This window comes from Cryptomeria japonica, chromosome 6 (assembly GCF_030272615.1).
Source record: "Cryptomeria japonica chromosome 6, Sugi_1.0, whole genome shotgun sequence".
Taxonomy (NCBI): Eukaryota; Viridiplantae; Streptophyta; class Pinopsida; order Cupressales; family Cupressaceae; genus Cryptomeria; species Cryptomeria japonica.
The window spans coordinates 230,567,173-230,588,867 of record NC_081410.1 but is presented as its reverse complement, the minus strand read 5'-3'; the positions used below and the strand labels follow the sequence as shown (position 1 = coordinate 230,588,867).

General features: G+C 38.2%; 1 protein-coding gene across 1 annotated transcript; it reads left to right on the top strand.

Annotated features, from left to right (window-relative positions):
- The first annotated feature begins 19,819 nt into the window (after positions 1-19,819).
- Positions 19,820-21,303, top strand: LOC131071463 (abscisic acid receptor PYL12). Its single transcript, XM_058007309.2, has one exon. It carries the CDS (start codon positions 20,472-20,474, stop codon positions 21,051-21,053), a length of 582 nt encoding a protein of 193 aa, XP_057863292.1. The 5' UTR covers positions 19,820-20,471; the 3' UTR covers positions 21,054-21,303.
- Positions 21,304-21,695: the final 392 nt, after the last annotated feature.

Below are 21,695 nucleotides of genomic sequence, written 5' to 3'. Positions count from 1 at the left end.
GTTTTTGTATTTCTTCGACATTTTTCTGAATGTTTTTGGTATTTTCTGGTATGCAGGGGAGCCTGATGCTCTGTTCAGCCTAGGTATAAAACCGTTTGAGGTGCATGTTGTTGATTGGATCTGCAAGCGGTTCTCCTTCTGATGTAGCTAACTGATATGCCCCAGACCCGAATACAGCAGTGACAACATATGGGCCTAGCCAGTTTGATTCAAACTTGCCCTGATGCTCTCTGTTTGGTTGGTTGCAAGGATTCTCTCATAGAACAAGATCACCTACCTCAAATGTACAAGATCTAACTCGGTGATTGTAGCTTCTACTCATGCGCTGCTGATAGGCTTTGAGATGGTTGTATGCAGCTTGTCGTTCTCATCAAGTAACTCTAAGTCCTGAAGACGAGATACTCTATAGGCTTCATCATCAATGAGATTATGCAAGGAAACCTGTAATGATGGTATCTCAACCTCAATAGGTAAGATAGCTTCTGCACCATAGACCAATGAATAAGGAGTTGCACCTATAGGGGTTCGAATGCTAGTTTGATATGCCCATAGCGCAGGATTTAGTTGAACATGCCAATCACGGCTGACATCATTGACTGTCTTCTTTAGGATTCTTAATATGTTTTTATTGGATGCTTCGGCCTGACCATTGCCTTGTGGGTAATATGGAGTGGAAAAGCGGTGTTGGATATGAAATTTCTCACAAAGTTCACAAACATCCTGATTTTTGAAAGGAAGACCGTTATCTGTGACGATGGACATGGGCACACCATACCGGAAAATGATGTAGTTGAGGATGAATGAGGCGATCTGCTTACTGGTGACTTGGGTAAGTGGAACAGCCTCGATCCACTTTGTGAAATATTCGGTGGCAGTAATAATGAATTTATGGCCATTGGATGAAGATGGATGGATTTTACCCACAAGGTCAAGACCCCATTGACAAAAAGGCCATGGTGTTGTGATTGGTTGTAGTTCCTGGGCTGGTGCGTGTATCAGGTTGCCATGAACTTGACATTTCTTGCATTTTCTGACAAAGTAGTAGGAATCCTTTTCCATAGATGGCCAATAGTATCCATTACATAGGAGTTTCTTGGCTAATGACGGACCACTTGCATGGGCTCCACAAATCCCTTCATGTACCTCTTCCAAAGCCTTTGTTATCTCACCTTGTTCCAGACATCGAAGGAGAGTACCATCAAGACCACGTCGGTATAGGGTTTCAGCAATAATGGTATATTGAGCAGTTTGGCGAATGAAGGTTTTACGTTGGTTATTCGATTGGTTGGGAGGAAGGGTGTGATCACGAAGATAGGTATAGAACTCACCGTACCATGGGGATTCAGAACCGACAAGGCGACATATCATTTCGGATTTGGGGATATCATAAGCGGGAATCCAAAGCTATTCTACCAAGAACTCGTAGCGTGTTGAATTTTGTGGAAGATCTAGGAGAGATGCGATGGTAGCCATAGCGTCAGCAGCTCGATTCTGATCTCTTGGTATTTGCTCAAAAGTGATAGTAGTAAATGATGTCTTTAGATTGTCCACCATTTGCTTATATGGCATGAGTTTATCATCCTTAGTCTGATATTCATCGGTTGCTTGTCGAATGACCAGTTGTGAGTCGCCATATACTTGCAGTTCTTGTAATTTCCATTGTACGGCTAGCCTGAGTCCTGTGATCAAGGCCTCATATTCTGCTATGTTGTTTGTGCATGGGAATGAGAGCCTGTAAGACTTCGGGATGCTATCACCTTGAGGTGTGATAAACAGAATGCCTGCCCCCGAGCCATGCCTAGTGTATGAACCATCAAAGTATAGTTTCCATGGTTATACTTTTGTGATCATGAATATCTCTTCATCTAAAAAATTGGAAATGAGGGGATGATCGCCTATGAGTGGTGCATCGGCCAACTGATCTGCAATAACTTGCCCTTTGATAGCTTTACGGTCCACATACTCAATGTCAAATTCACTTAGAATCATCACCCATTTGGCCAAGCGGCCTGTCAATGCTACTTTGCTGAGTAAATACTTGAGTGGATCAATCTTTGCAATGAGTTGTACCTTGTGTGTTAACAAATAGTGCCTTAGTTTAGTAGCTGCTAAGATTACTGCTAGGCAAGCTCGCTCAATAGGTGTGTAATTGAGATCATAGCCCACCGGTGTGCGAGAGATATAGTAAACAACAAACTCTTTTCCTTCTACATTATGTTGTGCCAGTAGTACACCCAATGTTGTACTTGTTGCTGAGATATAGAGTAACAACGGTCTACTTAGATCTGGTGGCATCAACAATGGTGGATTCATGAGATAGTCTTTAAGCGTCTAAAATGCGTGTTGGCATCGGGCATCCCACTGAAAGTGGATATTCTTGTGTAGCAGGTGTGTGAATGGGTGACACTTATCAGCCAATTGTGCAATGAATCTTCGGATGGAATGAAGTCGTCCTTGTAGGGTCCTTAGCTGACTGATATTCTTTGGAGGTGGCATGTCCATGATTGCCTTAACCTTTGCTGGATCGACCTCAATGCCTTTGCTTGAGACAATGTATCCTAGAAGTTTCCCGAAGGTTACTCCAAAGACACATTTCTTTGGGTTGAGTCGAACATGATATTGTTCCAGTCTATCAAAAATTCTCTCTAATATGTCCAAATGACCTTCTCTAGAGAGTGATTTTGCTAATAAGTCATCAACATAATCTTCCATTATGGTATGCATCATATCATGAAAGATAGTAGTCATTGCTCGTTGATAGGTCGCTCCTGCATTCTTTAGACCAAAAGGCATTACATTCCAATAGTATGTGCCCCATGGACATGTGAAGGTTGTCTTATGTTGATCTTCTGGTGTGATCTTTATCTGATTGTATCCTGAAAAGCCATCCATGAGTGAAAGCATGGCATGTCCTGCTGTCAGATCCACTATGATGTCGATATTTGGTAGGGGGAAGTCATCCTTAGGACATGCCTTATTCAGATCTCTGAAGTCAGTACAAATGTGGATGCCCCCTTTTGGTTTGCCGACAGGAATAATGTTGGATATCCATTCTACATAATCAATTGGTCTAATGAAACCAACATCTAGGAGTTTCTTGAGTTCTGTTTTGACTAGCACTGCAATTTGAGGATGCATCTTACGAAGCTTCTGCTTGACAGGTTTGGCTCCTTCTACTACGGTGAGGTGATGCATGTCTAAATCAGGATCAAGCCCAGGCATGTCTGCATATGACCATGCAAAGTTGATCTGACATTTTTGGAAGAACTCTATAAATTTAGGTTGTTCCTCTGGAGTGAGAAGAGATGCTAGATGTATGATATGAGCATTTTCAGGAGTACCCACATTGTATTCTTTGGTTTCCTCGATGAGAATCGTTGATCGTTCCTGTTGTGCATTAGCAGGGAGAATGTCAAACCCTTCATCCTCAGGTTCCTCAGAGAGGTTTTCACCATTGGATACGCTCTTTCTTTTTACTTTTGTTGGATCAAACAGTGCCACAGTGTGGTTTTCACTAGAAGATCCATGTTTTATTGTTATATTTTTGCAGCTGAAAGGTTTGGCATCCACCCCGAAGTATGTTGTGCTATTAAGTTCAATGGCGAATCCAGCTTTGTGATCCCCGCTTGGTAGGTTATCCCTTAATTCCAAAAAGTCTATGATAGCCTCATCGTTTTGGAAGAGGTCAAGACATGGGGGATTTGGTTGGTTCCATTAGATGAGTTTAGGATGGATAACGAGCATTACTTCATCGATTAGGTTAAGCGCATTAGATGTATCAGTGAGGGTTAAGACGTTATGGTGAAGGTTGTTAATGGTACTCTCCCTGTCAGAATCAGGCGTAGGATGAGACGTAGGGTCTGTGGAAGATGTTTCCAGTTCAGGAACCCAAGTGGTCTTTATCTGTGCTTCTCCGTAAACAGGGATGTCTTTGCGTGGCGGAGGTGGTGATGTGTCTTCCTCATCTGAAGTATTAAGTTGTACCGAATCAAATTCCCATTCATGTGAGTCGGTCTCTGAATCACTTTCCAGCATCCGATTACTATACCATACTGGGATGTCCTTTGAGTTAAACATTGCAGGTGTGATCGGTTTATGTACCTTTGTAGTGATCGGTGCTGTAGGAAGTTCAATGGGGATTAAAGGATCTGGTACAGGAAGTATCGACAGTGTTGCCTCAGTGGCTTCTGCGGGAACTGCTGGTACCATAGATGCTGCTGCGGGTTCTGCTACAATTGCTGCTGCTAATGGTACTATGGATGTAATGGCTACTGCGAATGGGATTGCTGGTTTGAGTGGTGGGATGATTGGTATTGTAGATGGTTGTGTTGGGTTTGTGAGCCTCGATGGGGCAGTCGGGATGGTGCTTGAGGCTGCTTTAATGATGAAAGGTGTCCTTTTTGCAGTAGGCTGACATAATGGTTTGCTGGGTTTTCCTTTGAATTTGAGTTTAGGAAAGATCTCTTTTTCAAAGCCTAGGCCTGTATTACCTTTGGGCTTTAATTCCGGCAGCAGAGGTTCATGTCGTCCTTGTTTGCAATATCCCAAAGCACTCTGACCATCATACCCCATTCTTTGCATAATGAGGAGACCTTTGCCATACTAATCCATAGGAAGTTTAACTTGCGGTATATTAGTGGTGATGGGATCTTTATAGATCCATTCCACTAAGTCCTCATCTTGGGTTTCTTCTTCTTGACTCTTTCCAAGGATGAAAGGCGTCAAAGCACATGCTGGCATGATCAGTGGTTGCTTGAGTAACTGTTGTGGCTTACCATGTGTTCTAGGAGAAGTGGGCATTTGTCCCACACAAAAGAGTTGACTCAAGTTGTATTCTCCAGGACCTTCCTCTGCTACTTTCATCTTAAGCTTTTCTTGCTTTGGTATAGTGGTGTTTGAACTGGCAAGAGAGGCAGGATTTATATATGATGTGGAGGAAATGGCTTCCCTATTATTAGGAACAGTAATCTCTGGTTGATGGCTGATATTATGGCAAAATGCAAAGGGATTTGCATCACCCAGGATTGTGATCTCTACACCGTTATGTGGGAACTTGATACATTGATGGTAGGTAGATGGAACGGCTTGCATGGCATGTATCCAAGGTCTTCCTAACAATAGATTAGATGGCAGAGGAAGGTCCAGAACTTGACAGATGATGTGCTTTACCACAGGGCCCACTCGGATTGGTAGTACCACAGCTCCTTTAGATGAACGCTCTGCATTGTCATAGGCTTTGATTGTGATCTTCTTACGAGGATCCACTGATTCTACTGCATATCCCAATGTTGTGACCAACTGTAGTGTACAAATGTTCAAGCCTGCTCCATTATCTATCAAGACTCGCTTGATCTTATGCTGGTTAATAAATCCTTCGATGTGGAGTGAGGTGTTATGAGGTTGCTGGAAGGAAGAGTTGTCACTTTCAGAAAAAGTGAGACAAGGTGAGGACTTTAGATTTCCAACCATGGCTTGAAATTGGTCTGTATTCAGATTTGCAGGGACTGACGCCTCTTGGAGTGCTTGATCCAAGATAGTTTTATGAGATGGTGATAGGCGCAATAGCTCTAAAATGGATATAAGCACAGGGGTTTTGTCTAATTGTTCCACAAGATTGTACTACTTTGGGATGGAGGTGGTGCCTTGTGGAGCTGCCTTTATGGTAACTTTGCCGCGATGCGTAACAACATTGCAATTTGAGTTTGGATTTTTGAAGGTTATAGTTGCAACTTGTTCATTGGCATCATACAGATGATTTACAGTGCAATTATACGCAGCCTGTGTATAATCAGTGGTATCAGTGCCTCACCTGGAAGTGGAAGGACCCCTTTGATCTTGTGATGGAAGTGGATTTTTGAACATCAGATGATCATTATTGGTTGTTTTTGGGTCATGTCCTTCAATTTCAATTTCTCCTCGGTCAATAAGATCCTGAATAAGATCTTTTAATCAGTGACAATTACTTGTCTTGTGTCCTCTCCCTTGGTGGAAATCACAGTGTTCAGTATCTCTCCACCATGCAGGTTTGACCTAAGGTTCATAGTTTGATGTTTTAGGGAGAGTGACCAAATTTTGAGAAATGAGTTGTCGCAATACTGTTTCAATGGGTTCTCCTAAGGGAGTGTATGTGCGTTTTTGTTTTTGCTACGAGGTCTTGGTTCATCGTGAGATGTGATGCGACCTTGATTGGAAGGAACATTTGTGTTATTCTGAGGTGGAGGATTTTGTCCTGCAAACCGAACCACAGGTTGTGCATTTTGGACAGTCCTGGCATCCACAACCCCATCATTGACAATATTCTTATTTTTGTTCCAGAAGCTTGGTTTATCACTATTGAAGCGCGGGCGAGGACCATCTTTTGGTTCATTAAAGATTTTGATGAGTCCTTTCTTGATAAGTGCCCATTCACATTTCAAACCCTTGGTGATCATATCATTAAATGAGTCTGTGTCTTTGACATCCAGGTGAAATTCCATTTCTTCGTTTAAGTTGGAAATGAATATTTCCTCTAGTTCTCGTTCAGGTAACTGAAGAGAACATCTGCTAGACATTTGGCGCCATCGTTGCAGGAATACTGAGAATAGTTCACCTGGTTTTTGTTTGGTGTTGCACAAATCAGCCATGGTGATGTCACATTCAATGTTATGAGAGTAATGAGCGAGGAATTTTTGGATAAGTTCCTCAAATGTTCTAATGCCACCTGGTAGTCGGGAAAACCATGATGTGGTTGTTCCTCCCAAGCTTTCGGGAAAAAGGCGCATTAGGTATGTGTCTTCATATGCTACTTCAAGACAAGCGGGATGAAATTCTCTGACATGATCGCGGGGATCCCCCTTTCCTCTATATTTTTTGAATTTGGGTGTTTCGAATCCTCGTGGAAAGGGTGGCATATAAAGATTCCTATCAAAAGGATAGGGACAGATGTCATTGAGTGAGAATTGGTTAGTCTTGACACCACTATGAAGTTGTTGGGCGAGATTCTCGACTTGTTGCCGCAACATCTCCATTTCATTTGGAGGAGGAGGTGGTGGGTTACCTCGAGGAATGTTATATCTGATGGGATCTCTTCCTCTTTCCTCTTCATGGCGACTTTGTCTTTCTGATGCTTGTCTTAATTGGGAAAGATCAAAGTCAGAGGGGAGTTTTGCTCCTTCTTGAGCGAGTCTTAAGAAGTGAGCATCCGCATTACTCCTGAGTATTTCGTCAAACAGTCTGTTAAAGAGAGGGTTATGCTGGGCCCTTTCTATTGTTGCAGGAGTGGGAGTACTTGGGTTTTCGTCATCTGCATTTCCTCCAAGTGCTTCTTGAAATTCATTGAGATTTTCCTCTTCTTCTTCCCTTTCTATTTCTCGTTGCCTCGACTGTGATCGGGTTTGAGCCATTTTTGCTTTATGAGTCTTTGTTGAAGTTGTGTGAAAATGATGATGAGTTTTTGATGAAATGAAAGGTTGATGGTTAGTGAATTGTGTTGTATGTGGATCTCTAGCACTTTTAAGGTAGATGTAACCGAAATTCCTTCTTTGAATTGCTTGCTTGTTTGATAAGTTTTTATGTGATAAGGTGTAGAACAATCTGAGATGTGTTACAGATTGAACTACCTAGTAATGAGAGGATTCACTCATGAACTAGTTTTAACCTGCGTAGATGTGTCTCTTAGGATGAGCTTATCCTAGATGTAGAAACAATCTAAAAAGTGATGTGATGTGTTTGATTCAAGCAATATCTAAAAGAGAACTTTGGACAAGAATCTCTTAATGTTTTGAGAGTTGGAACAGATTGATGATGAAGTGATGATGTATGAATAAGATGATGGATGAAATGTTCTTAACTTCAATAAAAACTTTGTGTTACAAATGGGACAAACTTTATCTCTTCTCTTTCAGGTGTTGGTGGTATTTCTCGAGCTGTGTTGTATGTGATACAGATGTTTGGGAAAAAGTTGGGATTAATCTTTCCTCCTTGGTTTTTGTGATAACTCAGAGCTCTATATTGCAAAAAAAGCTCTATGGTTCAAAGTCTCTGAATCAAATTCATTTGTTTTGCCTTGAAGGTAGAGACGCATGTGATGCAGAAAGACTCTATGTGAGACAAAGATTTGTCTATTTATATAGAATAACTTCCTTCTTTTGATCAAAGCCTTTGAGCTTAATGGTCTTCTTTTCAAGTTGATATTCTGATGACGCTTCTTCTTTCGCAAGATGTGAAGAATGGTCCTAAAATTTTGACTCTTTGTTGTTTGCACTTTGTTTTTGATGTGTTTGGTTGTTTTGAGAAATGTTTGGTTGGATGAATACTTTGTTTTTGGGATTGATTTTTTGATTTTTCTTTGACAAGAAAACAAAGCAAGCACACAAACACAAGAATGTTGCCCTCAAAGGCACAAATGAGTATGGGTCTAGATCAACCCAATCCTTGGACTTGTATATGACCCTTCCTTTAGATGTATTTTAAGGTGTATTTCCAAAGCCTGAAGTCGGCTCAATTTGCACTTGGTCTTTAAAACGAACACACTTCAAACACTTTTTATCCCTAAGGTCAAATGGCCAGTTGTGATAAATTTAGCCCACATCTTGATATTTCTTTGACTTTGGTACTACATACCTTATGAATCCCGCCGTGGCAGGTAAGGATGTGATATACTAAGTCTTGCATGAGTATAACAAATAGATGATCCCTATGATGGGGGAGTCACCACTTTTATCAAGCCACAAGTGACTTTTCAAAAAGCTATGTTTCTATTCAAGGAAATATGTATGGTGAGTATCTTGGGAGCAAAACCATCTATGCTCTTGCACTAAATTATATCGCAAATATCCTCAATCAATAGAACGGGTGGGCTACTACTTAAAGGTGTTTAGTCATGTTCGATGTTTTTGGACATAAGTTCATTCTGCAATGACTCACTTAAGAGCCGTGTAACTGGTGGTGGGGCCTATTTGTCCTTTTGGCCAGTTACACTGTAGGAATAGCTATACCCAAGGCTACAGCTTTCGCTCTCACCTGATTTCTATAGCGGCTCGAAGGATTTACCGCTCGAGGTCGTTCCCAAGAGTATCGATCCCTTGGCAGGTCTCTCTTAAAAAGATAAAATTTGAGTGTTACTAACACTTTTCTCTTGCACCTAGGACCACGAAAGCCAAGGGAGAGGATAGTGTGTGTTAGAAGTAGGACCACTCGCCCAACTCTTTGCACAAGTGTGCCAAGCACGAAAAACACTTGTTCTTTTTAATCTGTCATTGCAATGTGATCTAACTATTTGGAGATGTTGCTCCAATAGTCATGGTGTTCTTTTTAACTTCAAAGGCAAAATATTTTGTAAACTAGGAACTTTGAAATCCTAGTCAACTGAATTGAAAACACGTCTTGCTTGAAGTAAAATTGTTTTTGAGCTTGAAGGAAAAATGACTTGTTCTTTTTAGATTGCCCAAAACAAAGTGTTGATTGTAAATTTCTTTTAAGTTGATGCAAGAAAATAAATTTTGTTTTGTTGATTTTAAGCACCAAAACGAAGTTTGTTTCCTAACTTGCAAGAAATAAAATTGTTTTGTATAAGTTTGTGGTTCTTTTTATCTTGGAACAATGAAATTCTTTTTAAGAGCCCCAAACAAATGTGTGATTCTTTTTTAAAAGCCCAAATTTGAAATGTGAAGTTAATTTTAAACCAAAATAAAAAGTGAATTCATTTTTAAAACCAACTTCAAAAACAAGTTAGTAAAAAATATAAATCTACTTTTTAATCTAATTTAAATCTGCACAAAAGAGAAAAATAGTTAGTAAAATCCACCTATTTGGTGGGCTTCTACAAGCCTAATTTTTTTTTTTGGTTACAAGGTGATTTGTACAACATTCTGTTACAATATCGCTAGTCTGCGTTTAAATAGAGGCATTATTTAACACAAACACGCTAAAAGAAAGGGAAAGACAGAGAAGGCAAAAGCGCTGAAACAGGGTGAATATCACCAAAACAATGTCAAACGCGCCAAAACAGTGTCAAAAGCGCAACCTGTGTGACATTTTCAACATTCAAACATGTTATTGGTTAAAAAAGTTGATCTTTTTGGTGTTTGGATTCACGTCGGGTTCACCAAATGATGCTCTGCAAAAAGGATTAGAAAATCTATTTGATGGCAACACACACAAGAGCACAAGAAACAAACGTTAGTGTTAGCAACAAAAGATTATCCTAAACAGGCATATCAAGAGAGATATTAAGCATGAAATAGAAAGCATATAAACATAGAAAAAAATAGCTAATCGAGATGCTCATAGTTGCTCCTCCCTTGTTCCTCTCCTCTCCAAGTCCCAAATGAGTGTAGCTCTCAGCTTTTAGCACTAGCCATGGATGCCATATGGAGATTCAAGATAGTTGAATATGATAAACAAATGCTATGCAGGTGTAGATAGTGATGCTATGAGAAAGCTCTATGCTAATGCCAGTATAACAACAATACTCTAATTCTTCCCCTTTGCTTGAGGAGAAGGGTTCTATTTATAGAAGAAATGGGGAAATGAAGGGTTAAGATTGAGTAATCTTAACAAGGGTTAGGATTGAAAGATATTCAATCCATGTGAGACTTTCAACCCAATCTCATGTTGACAAGTGTCACCATGAGGAGGCTTGAGAGGAGTGATAAGGAGCATTAAATGCTTGAGGGGACATGATGGTTACCCTAGTCAAAGAAATAAATGCTTTGAAGAGACACATGGGTTACATGAGGGTTAAGTTAGGGGTCAAAGTCCTTAACCATGGGTGCAAGTGGAATTAACCATTAATGGTCATGTAAGAGCCATAAGTGGTTTGGAAGACTTTAGAGGTTAATTTGTTGAACACACAAAGCATTAATTGATTTTCAAAGACTTTGGAGTCTTTGAGAAGTGACTTCAATTTGCTTAGGAATGTGACAATATTTAGGGGATGGATTAGATTAATTAGGAAAGGTTTAGAAGAATCTAGAAGGGGTTTAGGCATGCAAGTGGATTTTGTAGGAAAATGCAAGTGGGAGGAATTTTGGTATTTTCAATTAAAATAAAATCATTTATTTCAATTAAATGGTATAATTTGCATTTGGATAAATATTCAAATAAATATTAATTTATTTAAATGAGAAAAAGGAAGATAAAGCATTAAAATGCTTGAAGACTTTGAGGGAAACCATTAAAGGCTTGAAGACTTTAAGGGAAGCAATTAAAGTCTTAAGAAGACTATAGAAGGAAGCCATCAAGTTTGAAGACTTTAAAGCCATTAAGTTTGAAGACTTTAAGGGAAACCATTAAAGGTTTGAGAAGACTCTAGAAGGAAGCCATTAAGTTTGAAGACTTTAAGGGAAACCATTAAAAGTTTCAAGTGGGTGAGGATAAATAGGATTTTAAATAAATAATTTATTTAAAATAGTTGTGCAACCTGCTTTTCTAGGAAAATACAAGTGGGTGGAGGATAAAGGTGATTTAAATAAATAATTTATTTAAAATAATTGTGCAACTTGCATTTGTAGGAAAATGCAAGTGGGTAGAGGATAAAGGTGATTTAAATAAATGTTAATTTATTTAAATGTGAGAGGTGGGATTTTGGGGGAATTTAAATAAATATTTATTTATTTAAATGTGAGAGAATATTTAATTAAATAAATATGATTTATTTATTTAATTAATGGTCTGAATTTGGTTAAGTGAATTAAATCAAATAAATTGAATAATTTATTTAATTAATAGGAGAAGAGGGTTAAGATGAATTAATTAAATATTAATTTAATTAATTATTGATTGATGGTTAAATAATCAAATAAATACTAAATATTCATTTTAATTAAGTGGATAGATTTATGTGACTACGACTGGATCTCTAATGTTTCCTTTACCTTGAGCCACAATCCTCTACTTTTCTTCCTCGAGCTTCGCAGTCGTCATAAATGTTGGACAAGTCGTCAACGACCTCACCGACACATCATACCAACTTGTGCATGCATGCCACTTCACCTCCACGTGGCCCCTTTTGTTGGCATCCACCTTTGCTAGATCTTCTATGTCGATCCAGACAAGATCACCGATCAACCATTCAACCGGGTTCATCTATCGGTTCCTAGACCCTATTAGTTATACCCTAATCGGTCTACCTTCAACCTTGCACTTTGCTTCTCTGCTAGTGGAACACCAAAACTGATCAGCACACATGCCAACCTACCTCATGCATATCTTCATCAGATGGGAATCCTTCTGCATTCACACTTTGTCAACATTACCGGTGGACATACTTACTGGTAAACACCTTGATGACATCATGTCATCAATCTTCAACATGCCTACATCTGTCTGCATCTATGGCAACATCTTTCTTCACTATTGGACTGGTTTTGTTGTTAACATGTTTGTCAAAGTGACAACTATATCCTTCAATCTTTGTACCGACAACTCATCATTGTCTACCCGGTTGATCCGGTGCACATCGCTGATCTCATGCACCTAAGACAACTTAGTGTTTCACCGATTCATCTGGTGGGAGCCTTCAATCACCTACCTTCTATTCTTTTGTCTTATCTCAAAGGACTATGATGTATTCTATGCATAATAGGAGATAAGATCCACTAACCGGTGGGAGTGGATCCTTGCCATTTGCATCCTGCGTTGCATCAATGTGGCTTCCTTATTTGAGCAACATATCTTCAATCAGGCACATGTGATCTAGTTGGCCACATTCACTGCCAGTCATCTCTTCAAATGGTGACTACATCTTTATCTGGTGGGAGTCCTGTTGTTTCACATCCACATAACATACTAGTGGCTTGCACATACTTCACCTCTGGTGTTGATGTGATTTAGGTAACACTTCCCCTCTTCATCATAATCAACTGCCCAACATCTTTCTCTCTTGTTTGGGAAAACCATGCACTGCCAACATGTCACTTACTGGTCTGCAGTCCTTATGTCTTCAACACAAGTCAACACTAATTTGTGTACCAGTGACTCCAATGTCCATTATGCTAGATGAACTTATCTTCCTTATCGGTGACCTACTATGCTAGATGACATAAAAAAAAATCTCATCTAGTATGCATCAAAGACAGTATTGCACATACATCTACCATACCAGTTGCCATCCTATATTAGTTGACATCAATGACAACACAATGCCAACAAAACCTTCATAACAAAGTTTTCTAAACTATTAGACATGTTGCTCCAAAAAGGCATGGGGTTCATTTTAACCGTCATAGCAATGATGAAAGTTGTATTGTTCTTTTTAACATCACCAATAAAAATTTTCTACTCTAACCCTGCAGAGAAAATAATGTTAGTAGACATATGGTGGGCTATCCAACCTATCTTTTTCTCAGTTACAAAGCTTTGTCTTTTCACAAACAAAGAGCAATTATGATAAGAACCAGAACTAAATAAAGACAGATTGTAGAAAACTTAAGTTGGCAATTGCAAATTACCCACTGAGCAATTGCAAACTAACCTTGCTCAATTGCTAACTAATATGCTAGCAATTGCGAATTACTGTGATAGCAATTGTGAATTGATGTTGAAGTGATTACGTAGCATTATAGGTCAATTGCTCATCAGTTAAGTGAAAAAAATTAATATAAACAAAAGCAAAAGACAAAAGATAGAGGTTTATTTTGCAATGATGTTACTCCAAATCACGTGAGCCATCACATCAATGTCATCATAAAAGTTGTATTTGGCAAGGAATCGATGGATAGTTTTATGGTATTGTTTAATTTCTTCTCCCTCTTCAATTTCATGAAGTTGTCTTTCTTCCTTTAGTAGCCCTTGGTATGTTCTTTGTGATATCCTATGTTGTCTTATCCTCCTTGCACCTGCAATCTTGAAAGTTACCTTTCCTACCATTAGATTAGACACATTTTATGCAAAAAAATAAAAAAAATCGGAAATTAAAATTTTTTATGGGTTAGGTGCGCAAGATCACCTAATTAAGAAACGACAAATAAAAAATTGATTTTTCCCCTTTTTGGAGAAATTGCAATGGATTTTACTATCAATTACAACGGATTTTGATAGCAATTGTGGATAAATATTCACAATTGTGATTTTCTGTTTGATCAATTGCAGATTCTATTTTTTTGTGTACATACGGATCTACAAAATCAATTAAAACAACAAATGAAGGTTAGCATTTCTTCATGTTGGGTTCACCAAATGTATTCAGGGGTAAATTAAGCGTAAATAACATAATTAGATTATCAGAGCGAATCACCAACTCTAATCTAATCAAATTACTCCTAAATTACAATGAAATAACATCAAGTCAATTGCATAATGAAATTAAATCTAATTTAAAATCCCTCAATTGATGTGATGAAGCATCCATTGCTCTTCTCTATTATTGTTGATGTAGGTGGTTCTTAGGTATTGCACTTGATTTCTTGCATAAGATGGACAATAAATTTGAAGATTGTGATTCTAGCTTGAAATGAGAAAATGAGGTTGAATTTATGGATTTTCAACACAAAGGAGGTGAGAATTTGAACTCAAATGTTGATTGACTGATAATTGAAATTGATTGATCTGTTAACTCATTAGATTGAGGAGTCAACTGAATTGATTAACCAGTAGACTGAATAGACTAGCTAGTTGACTGAGTTGATGAATCAGATGACTGAATTGATTGGAGAGATAAGTGGATTAATTGATTAGTCAGAAAGGGTGATTGAGAGTTAAAAAGGGTGATTGTTGAGTTAACTGAGTTAACTAATTAGATAGTTGATTTGATCAATCGGTTTTGATTTTAGCATGTGCTATAGGATTTTGAAATTGAATTTGATTTTTATTTTCAATTTGGATTTGAATTTGGACTTTTGAATGCTGAAATGCACATGAAATTAACTAAAATTTAGATTTGATGAAATTAATTAGAATTAGATGAAATTAGAATTTGAGAAAAATGACATGAAATTAGATGGAATTAATTGGAATTAGAAATTGGGGATTGGAAGAATTAAATTGATTAATTAAATAGTTTAAATGAAATTATTTAATCATGGGAAATTGAATTAATTAAATAATAAAGATTATTTAACTAAGGAAAATATCGCAATTAATTAAATAGTTTATATTTAATTAATAATTAAGATAGGGTTAATTGATGAAATGATAGAAATTCGCTAATTAGAATTGTAGAATGTGATGATTTGAAGAAATATTTAATTTAATCAAATAATTAAAGAATTACTTAATTAAATAGATGAATAATTAGTGTAGAATTAATGAGACATTTTTAGGTGTCTACAATAAGCATTCTTTCATAAACTACAATAATTGTTGTCCATATTTGTACTCATGCTAACTTGTAGTCCTTTATCATCATTATGATAAGATATTTTGGGAATAATTACCACGAATAGAGAGAATACAAAAGAAGTGTGAATGAGAGAGTGATAATTATGATTAAGGTTTTAAAGTCAAAGAGTCCCCACATTACTATTTTTTCAACCATCATGTTAATAAAATGTGCTAATGTTATTAAGTGTGGGCTAATAAACTTTTAACCAGCTATTATATAATATATTTTGTAGTCTAATGCTTAAGAGGCAATATATATGATTGGATGTATGCGGAAGGTTAATGAGCAATAGGTGATTACATATGCATAAATAAAGGGTTCACAAATATCTTTTTGTGGGTATAACACATTGTTGTTAAGGTTATTCATGCATGGGTAACAAAACACTATTTTAAAATAAATATTAAGGATTGTTGTCCATACAACAAGGTGCCTCATATTCATTATTAAAACCAACACTCAAACACTAGCTTTACACTCTTAACTCATTTATAGAAACATATTTAAATTTATGTAAAATATCAAAATATTAAAAGTATTTTAAGATGACGAAGAAGAGACAAGAAAATTTAAGATGCCTAAAGAAAATATCTTAAATATTATTTTTAATAGTTTTTATAGAAACAAGTTACATTACTCTATATTAACATTAATTGGATTGCAAGGTAAATACTTTTTAGTTTTTCTATAGAAACAATGAAATCACATAAATGTGGACATCTCTATCTCTATATTAGATAAATTACATGTCAAACACTTTTTTATTTATATAGAAACAACTAAATTACAAAAATCTAATATCTATATCTTTACATTAAATAAATTACAAATTAAAAAACTCTTAATCTTTATAAAAACAATTAAATTACTAGATATTTGGTAATTATAATAGTTGCTCACTTCTCTTTTTTTTTTTGTAACTGAAGTTATGAATCCATGAGAGCATAGGTGGGGACTTGGTCCCTAACATGAACACTCAAAAATAATAGTGATATAGAAGTTTGGACCTTGGTGACAAGAATCACAACACCATGACACACTCAAGAATAGCAACCCAATATAATTTTGGGCCTTAGTGACAAGAATCACAATATCGCGAGTTAACCATCACATCACACTATATCATTACCCACACTGTACATATTTCTCTCTTTTTATTTTTTTATAAAATTAGTTAAATCACATAAACGACATCCCTATCTACATATTAAACAGATTATATGTTAACTACTTATAAACCCATGAGACCATAGGTGGGGAACTTGTCCCCCACATGAACACTGAACAATAACAATCCAATATTCGTTTGGACCTTAGTGACAAGAATGAACACCACGACAACTCATCAATAACATTCAAATACACAATAGATATTTCTCTCTTTTTATTTTTTTATGAAAATAGTTAAATCACATAAATGACAACCCTATCTACATATTAAATACTTATGAACCCATGAGACCTTAAGTGGGGACTTGGTCCCCGACACGAACACTCAATAATAATAGTCCCGTAGAAGTTTAGAACTTAGTGACAAGAATCACAATACTGTGAGTTAACCATCACATCACACTGTATCATTACCAACACTATACATAATTCAATCTTTTTATTTTTTATAAAAATAGTTGAATCACATAAATGATATCCCTATCTACATATTAAACGAATTATATATTAATACTTATGAACCCATGAGACTATAGGTGGGGACCTTGTCACCCACATGAACTAACAACCTAATAGAAGTTTGGACCTTAGTGACAAGAATCATAACACCACGATACACTAACAATAATACCCTAATGGAGGAATACTGATCCGCTACCAGTGATCACCATGGAGATCTTGGAGAAAGAAAAGACTAAGTTCTAATTATGACTCCCTCCCTTTGCTTTACCTTTTAATTAGTTGTAATCTGATGAGGATCATAAATTACCAAATCTGGAATTTGAAGTTGGAGCCCACCAATTGTGGGGTGGATATGCTAGATAGTTGCATATGGCCTAGTCATCATTCCCAAAATAAATTAAGGGGGTTAAATAATGATTTTATCTACTTGTAGAGTACCGATATTGGGAAAGGGAGTATTTTTTTAATCATCCAAACGAATGTCATTGGTGGTGATGAAGGCAACAACTTGTCTCAACTAAGTAACATTGGGTGGATTGCTGGTTCACATGAGCGAAATAGATCGCGGTCTTGGGAGATCTATTTAAACATGACTTGGAATAATCATGACAATTATTGCACTATTTTATATCGGAATTTGCTAGGTCTATTTATGGACTCTGCTTTGGCTCTTGAGCGACTGTATTTCCATTGCCCCTCTTCTCATTACTACCGCTAAGCTGGAGGAAGTGATTATGGGTGTTGACAGACTGAGACTTGAATTGGATAAAACTGATGATTTCAAAGCCAGGCCGACGGTTTGGTTTGTGTGCACGAAAGGAGGAATAGATAAGTTCATGGAGAGTATGAAGGGTAATGACGAGAGACTGTCTAAACAATTTGTGGCTTCCTAGGAGGATAGAAGGGCCACTATGGGTGGCATTTCATTTGAAGTGAATGAGGAGGTTATTGCTTAGGCGATGGGCCTTTCCATAGAAGGCCGAAAATGGAAAAAGCAAAGCCGTATCTCAGACACCTCTAGTCTGAATCAATTCTTCCACAGTGGTGAGAACCCTGTGAAGCAGGTTGGTGGATTCAATCATGAGGAGCTTCTGCCGCCATGGGATGAGGTGTGCTACATCATTATGAAATATTTTACTCTCGAAGGGCAGTATGGGGTTTTCTATTACTACCACCTCCCTTTTCTTAATCATCTTAGGAATAAGGATCTTATTTCTAATCTGTTTTATCTATTGCATTCTATGGCTGCTAATGTGAGAGATGTTGCTGAAGCTAAGAAGAAAAATAAGGATTATACTATTCTCCATCAAGGCCTTATCTTCGTCTGTATAATTTCCACCTGGCGCTTTGCCCTCCATGCACGATTACGGTCCAGAATGTGCCTGAAAACCAGTCCTCGCCCATGGCCACTGTCAACCCTGAAAAAACCCTACTCTTCTGCTCAAACATGGCTCCTCTAGCAAGAAAAACAAAAAAACGTGCCTGCCACTCGGAGGACTCAAAACCCTTCGAGTCCAAGAAAGTGAAAATCCAACAAATTGACTTTGATGTGGAGATCATTGATGAAGCCAACACTCCCCGTCGCTCTGTGAGACTGGCATCCAAACCCCTTGAAAAAGAGAAACCCTTAAAGGACCCCTCCTCATCCCATGACACGGGTGATTCTGACGATGTGGAGGAGGATACCAACCCCTCGGGAAAAGTGGCCCCATCTCATTCCACCTCAACCCCTCATCCTAGTAGCTCAACCCATGTCTCTGAAAGCCCTAACAACTATGTGAACCCGGATGTTGAACCCAAGTCTCGGGTCAATTCTCTGTCCCCTACCCTTAGGTTTGAGAAAATGGTTATTGTGGAGGAAGCTAGCAGTATGAAGGAGGAAGCAGAGAGCAAGTTGTTGGATTTGGAGAAGAAAGTGGATGCCCTGAACGAGAAAATGCAGGAAATTGTTAGCAGAGTGAATTTCACTGAAAAAGGCTGCATGAGGTCACCAGGTTCGCGCTGAAAGTCATGCACAACTCTGCGACCTCCTTGTGTCTTTTGCTGGAGAACACCCAGAAAGGAAAATGGGAGGAGGAAGAAGACTACAAAGGCCTCTTTAAATTTCTCACCAAAAAATGGGCTAGGAGGCTCCTACCCAAGATGAGTCATGGCAAAAAGAAGTAGGGATGTTAGCTACTTGGTGGTTTTTTGAGTTTTTGGATGGCCTTGGTGGCTTTAATGTTTCTAGTTATGATTATAACCTTGCTGGTTAATCTTAGACTTGGTTATCTTTAGCCTTGTGTGACACATTTGACTGTTTATTATGACTCTTTTAAACTCTGTTAATATGGGTAGTATGTTTAAAGTTTTTGTTAGAGGAAAGTTTTAGGAGGCTGTGATTTTGTTGTTTTTTTGCTAACATTTGTTCTTCTACTGTTAATGTGACTGTATCTGGGTCCCCTTGTTTTGGCTGCTTTTAATATCAAAAACAATAACACCCAAATACACTATACATATTTCTATGTTATTATTTTTTATGAAAATAGTTAAATCACATAAATGACATCTCTATCTACATATTAAATTGATTACATGTTAAATACTTATGAACCCATAAGACCATAAGTGAGGACCTTGTCCCCACATGAACACTAACAATAACAGTTCAATAGAAATTTGGACCTTAATGATAAGAATCACAACACCATGAAAGGACTACATTACCCAGTATAGATATTTCTATCTTCTAATTTTTCCAAAAAAAACAAAACAGTTAAAGCAAAATCCATTTCTACACATTAAACGGATTACATGTTAAAAAGGTTATATCTCGTGCATATCTTTCTATGCTCATAAATTAGATGAGCATGTATGCATGGATAACAATCCATACGCATACATTCATGTCTTTTTCCGTTTGAACGCGGGATTGACCGAGGTAGAGAAATAAGAGCAGAGTGGCGTGCGCGGGGAGGGAGAAACAGGGAAGAATAGAAATAGCATACCTCCGGGAAGAGGGAAGGGAGAAGAAGAGGTTATATACCTATGTTCTATGTTGTGTGTTTTCTTGTGTCGGGTCCGGTAGGAACTTGAAAGGATCTTGTAATGAGCATTTCAATCCAATCTCACCGATTTGATGTTTGGAATGTGATTTTGGGATCGACCCACTTCACCAAATCACTCAATCTTACAAGCCATCTCACCTCCTAATCTTTCTCTACCTATTCTCCTCTCGATTTGCCCCGCTGGATGCCGACCATATAACTGTCTACTCCTACACGATTCCGTTCGCTGCACTGTTATTATAGCTAGATCATTTCTACTGTTTTTCACACACTGCAGAAGACGAGGAGGCGTCCTTGAAGGCGCTCCATCTCCATCCCTCTCTATTAGGTAGATTGGCCCATCGTTCAGGCAAGAAAATCCAATATGATGCTCCTGTCTGGGGGAAAATAAATTCAGGCGATTATATCGGGCAATAAAAAAACCTAAATGTAGGAGACGGTTGATCCATATTGCTTTGGGGAGAGATCAGCGAATAGGTTTGAAATCCGAGATGAAGGAGGGCAGTGGAATTATTCCAGCAGGAATGAAGGAAGAAGAATATGAATACATTAGAGAAGTGATTGGGCGGTATCATAAGCACGAAACAGAGGGCGATCAGTGCTCTTCCATGGTGGTCCAACGCATCAATGCCCCGGTTAATGTGGTGTGGTCTGTGGTGCGGCGATTCGATAAGCCTCAAACTTATAAGCATTTCATCCGCAGCTGTGCCATGAAGGGAGATGGTCAGGTGGGCAGCATAAGAGAAGTGAGCGTGGTCTCTGGGTTGCCCGCCTCCACCAGCACAGAGCGCCTGGAGATCTTGGATGAGGAGAGCCATATCATCAGTTTCAGCGTGGTGGGCGGTGAGCACAGGCTCAAGAATTACAAATCTGTCACCACCTTGAATGAGGTGGTGGCGGATGAAGAGGAAGGGAGGCGGTGGACGCTTGTTCTTGAATCTTATGTGGTGGATGTGCCAGAGGGCAACACGAAGGAGGACACCTGTATGTTTGCGGATACCGTTGTCCGCTGCAATTTGCAATCTTTGGCTCACTTGTCCGAGCATCTTAGCCTACAGCAGCAACAGGATTAATCGAAACCTGTGCTTTTTCTTGGTGGATACTGGACCGCATACCTTAATTTGGAAGTCTCAGAGGCCTCTGCTTTTATAAAAGGGGTAGCTATTTTAAATTTTTATACTGTCTTCTATGGCCTGCTCTGCTGCTAGGCACAAAACATTCCCTTATTTTCTTTTGATTGTAATTTCAGTTTCATCTAAGAAATGAAAAAAGCTTGCACAATTTTGAGGTCCTCTTTCGAAAATGAACAGAGGGCTTTCTTTACCTGTTGTCTTTATCTGTATCTTCTTGCAATCGTGGAGAATGGGTAAGTCCTTGCCTAATTACAATTACCCATGATTAAGCTCTGTCTACCTCTTATCTTCAAAGCCCATTATATTTACATAGAACAGAGGAGGTTTATGGTGATATTATCCTGTCATCTGTCAATGGATATGGATTTTATGGAGATGCAAGGTATTTTTTATGGGACTACGTTATGAAGCTGACCTGTTCGCTTCCCAATTGTGGGAGCATGGCCTTTGCCGTCCCTTTGTGCATAAATCGATATGCCAATTAATTTGTTGCTTATGTTTTATGATCTGTGAACTACTTTCTTTGGGGTCTGAATGCAGCAACTGCTACTCTGTATCGAATCAGTAATTGTTTTTGACAAT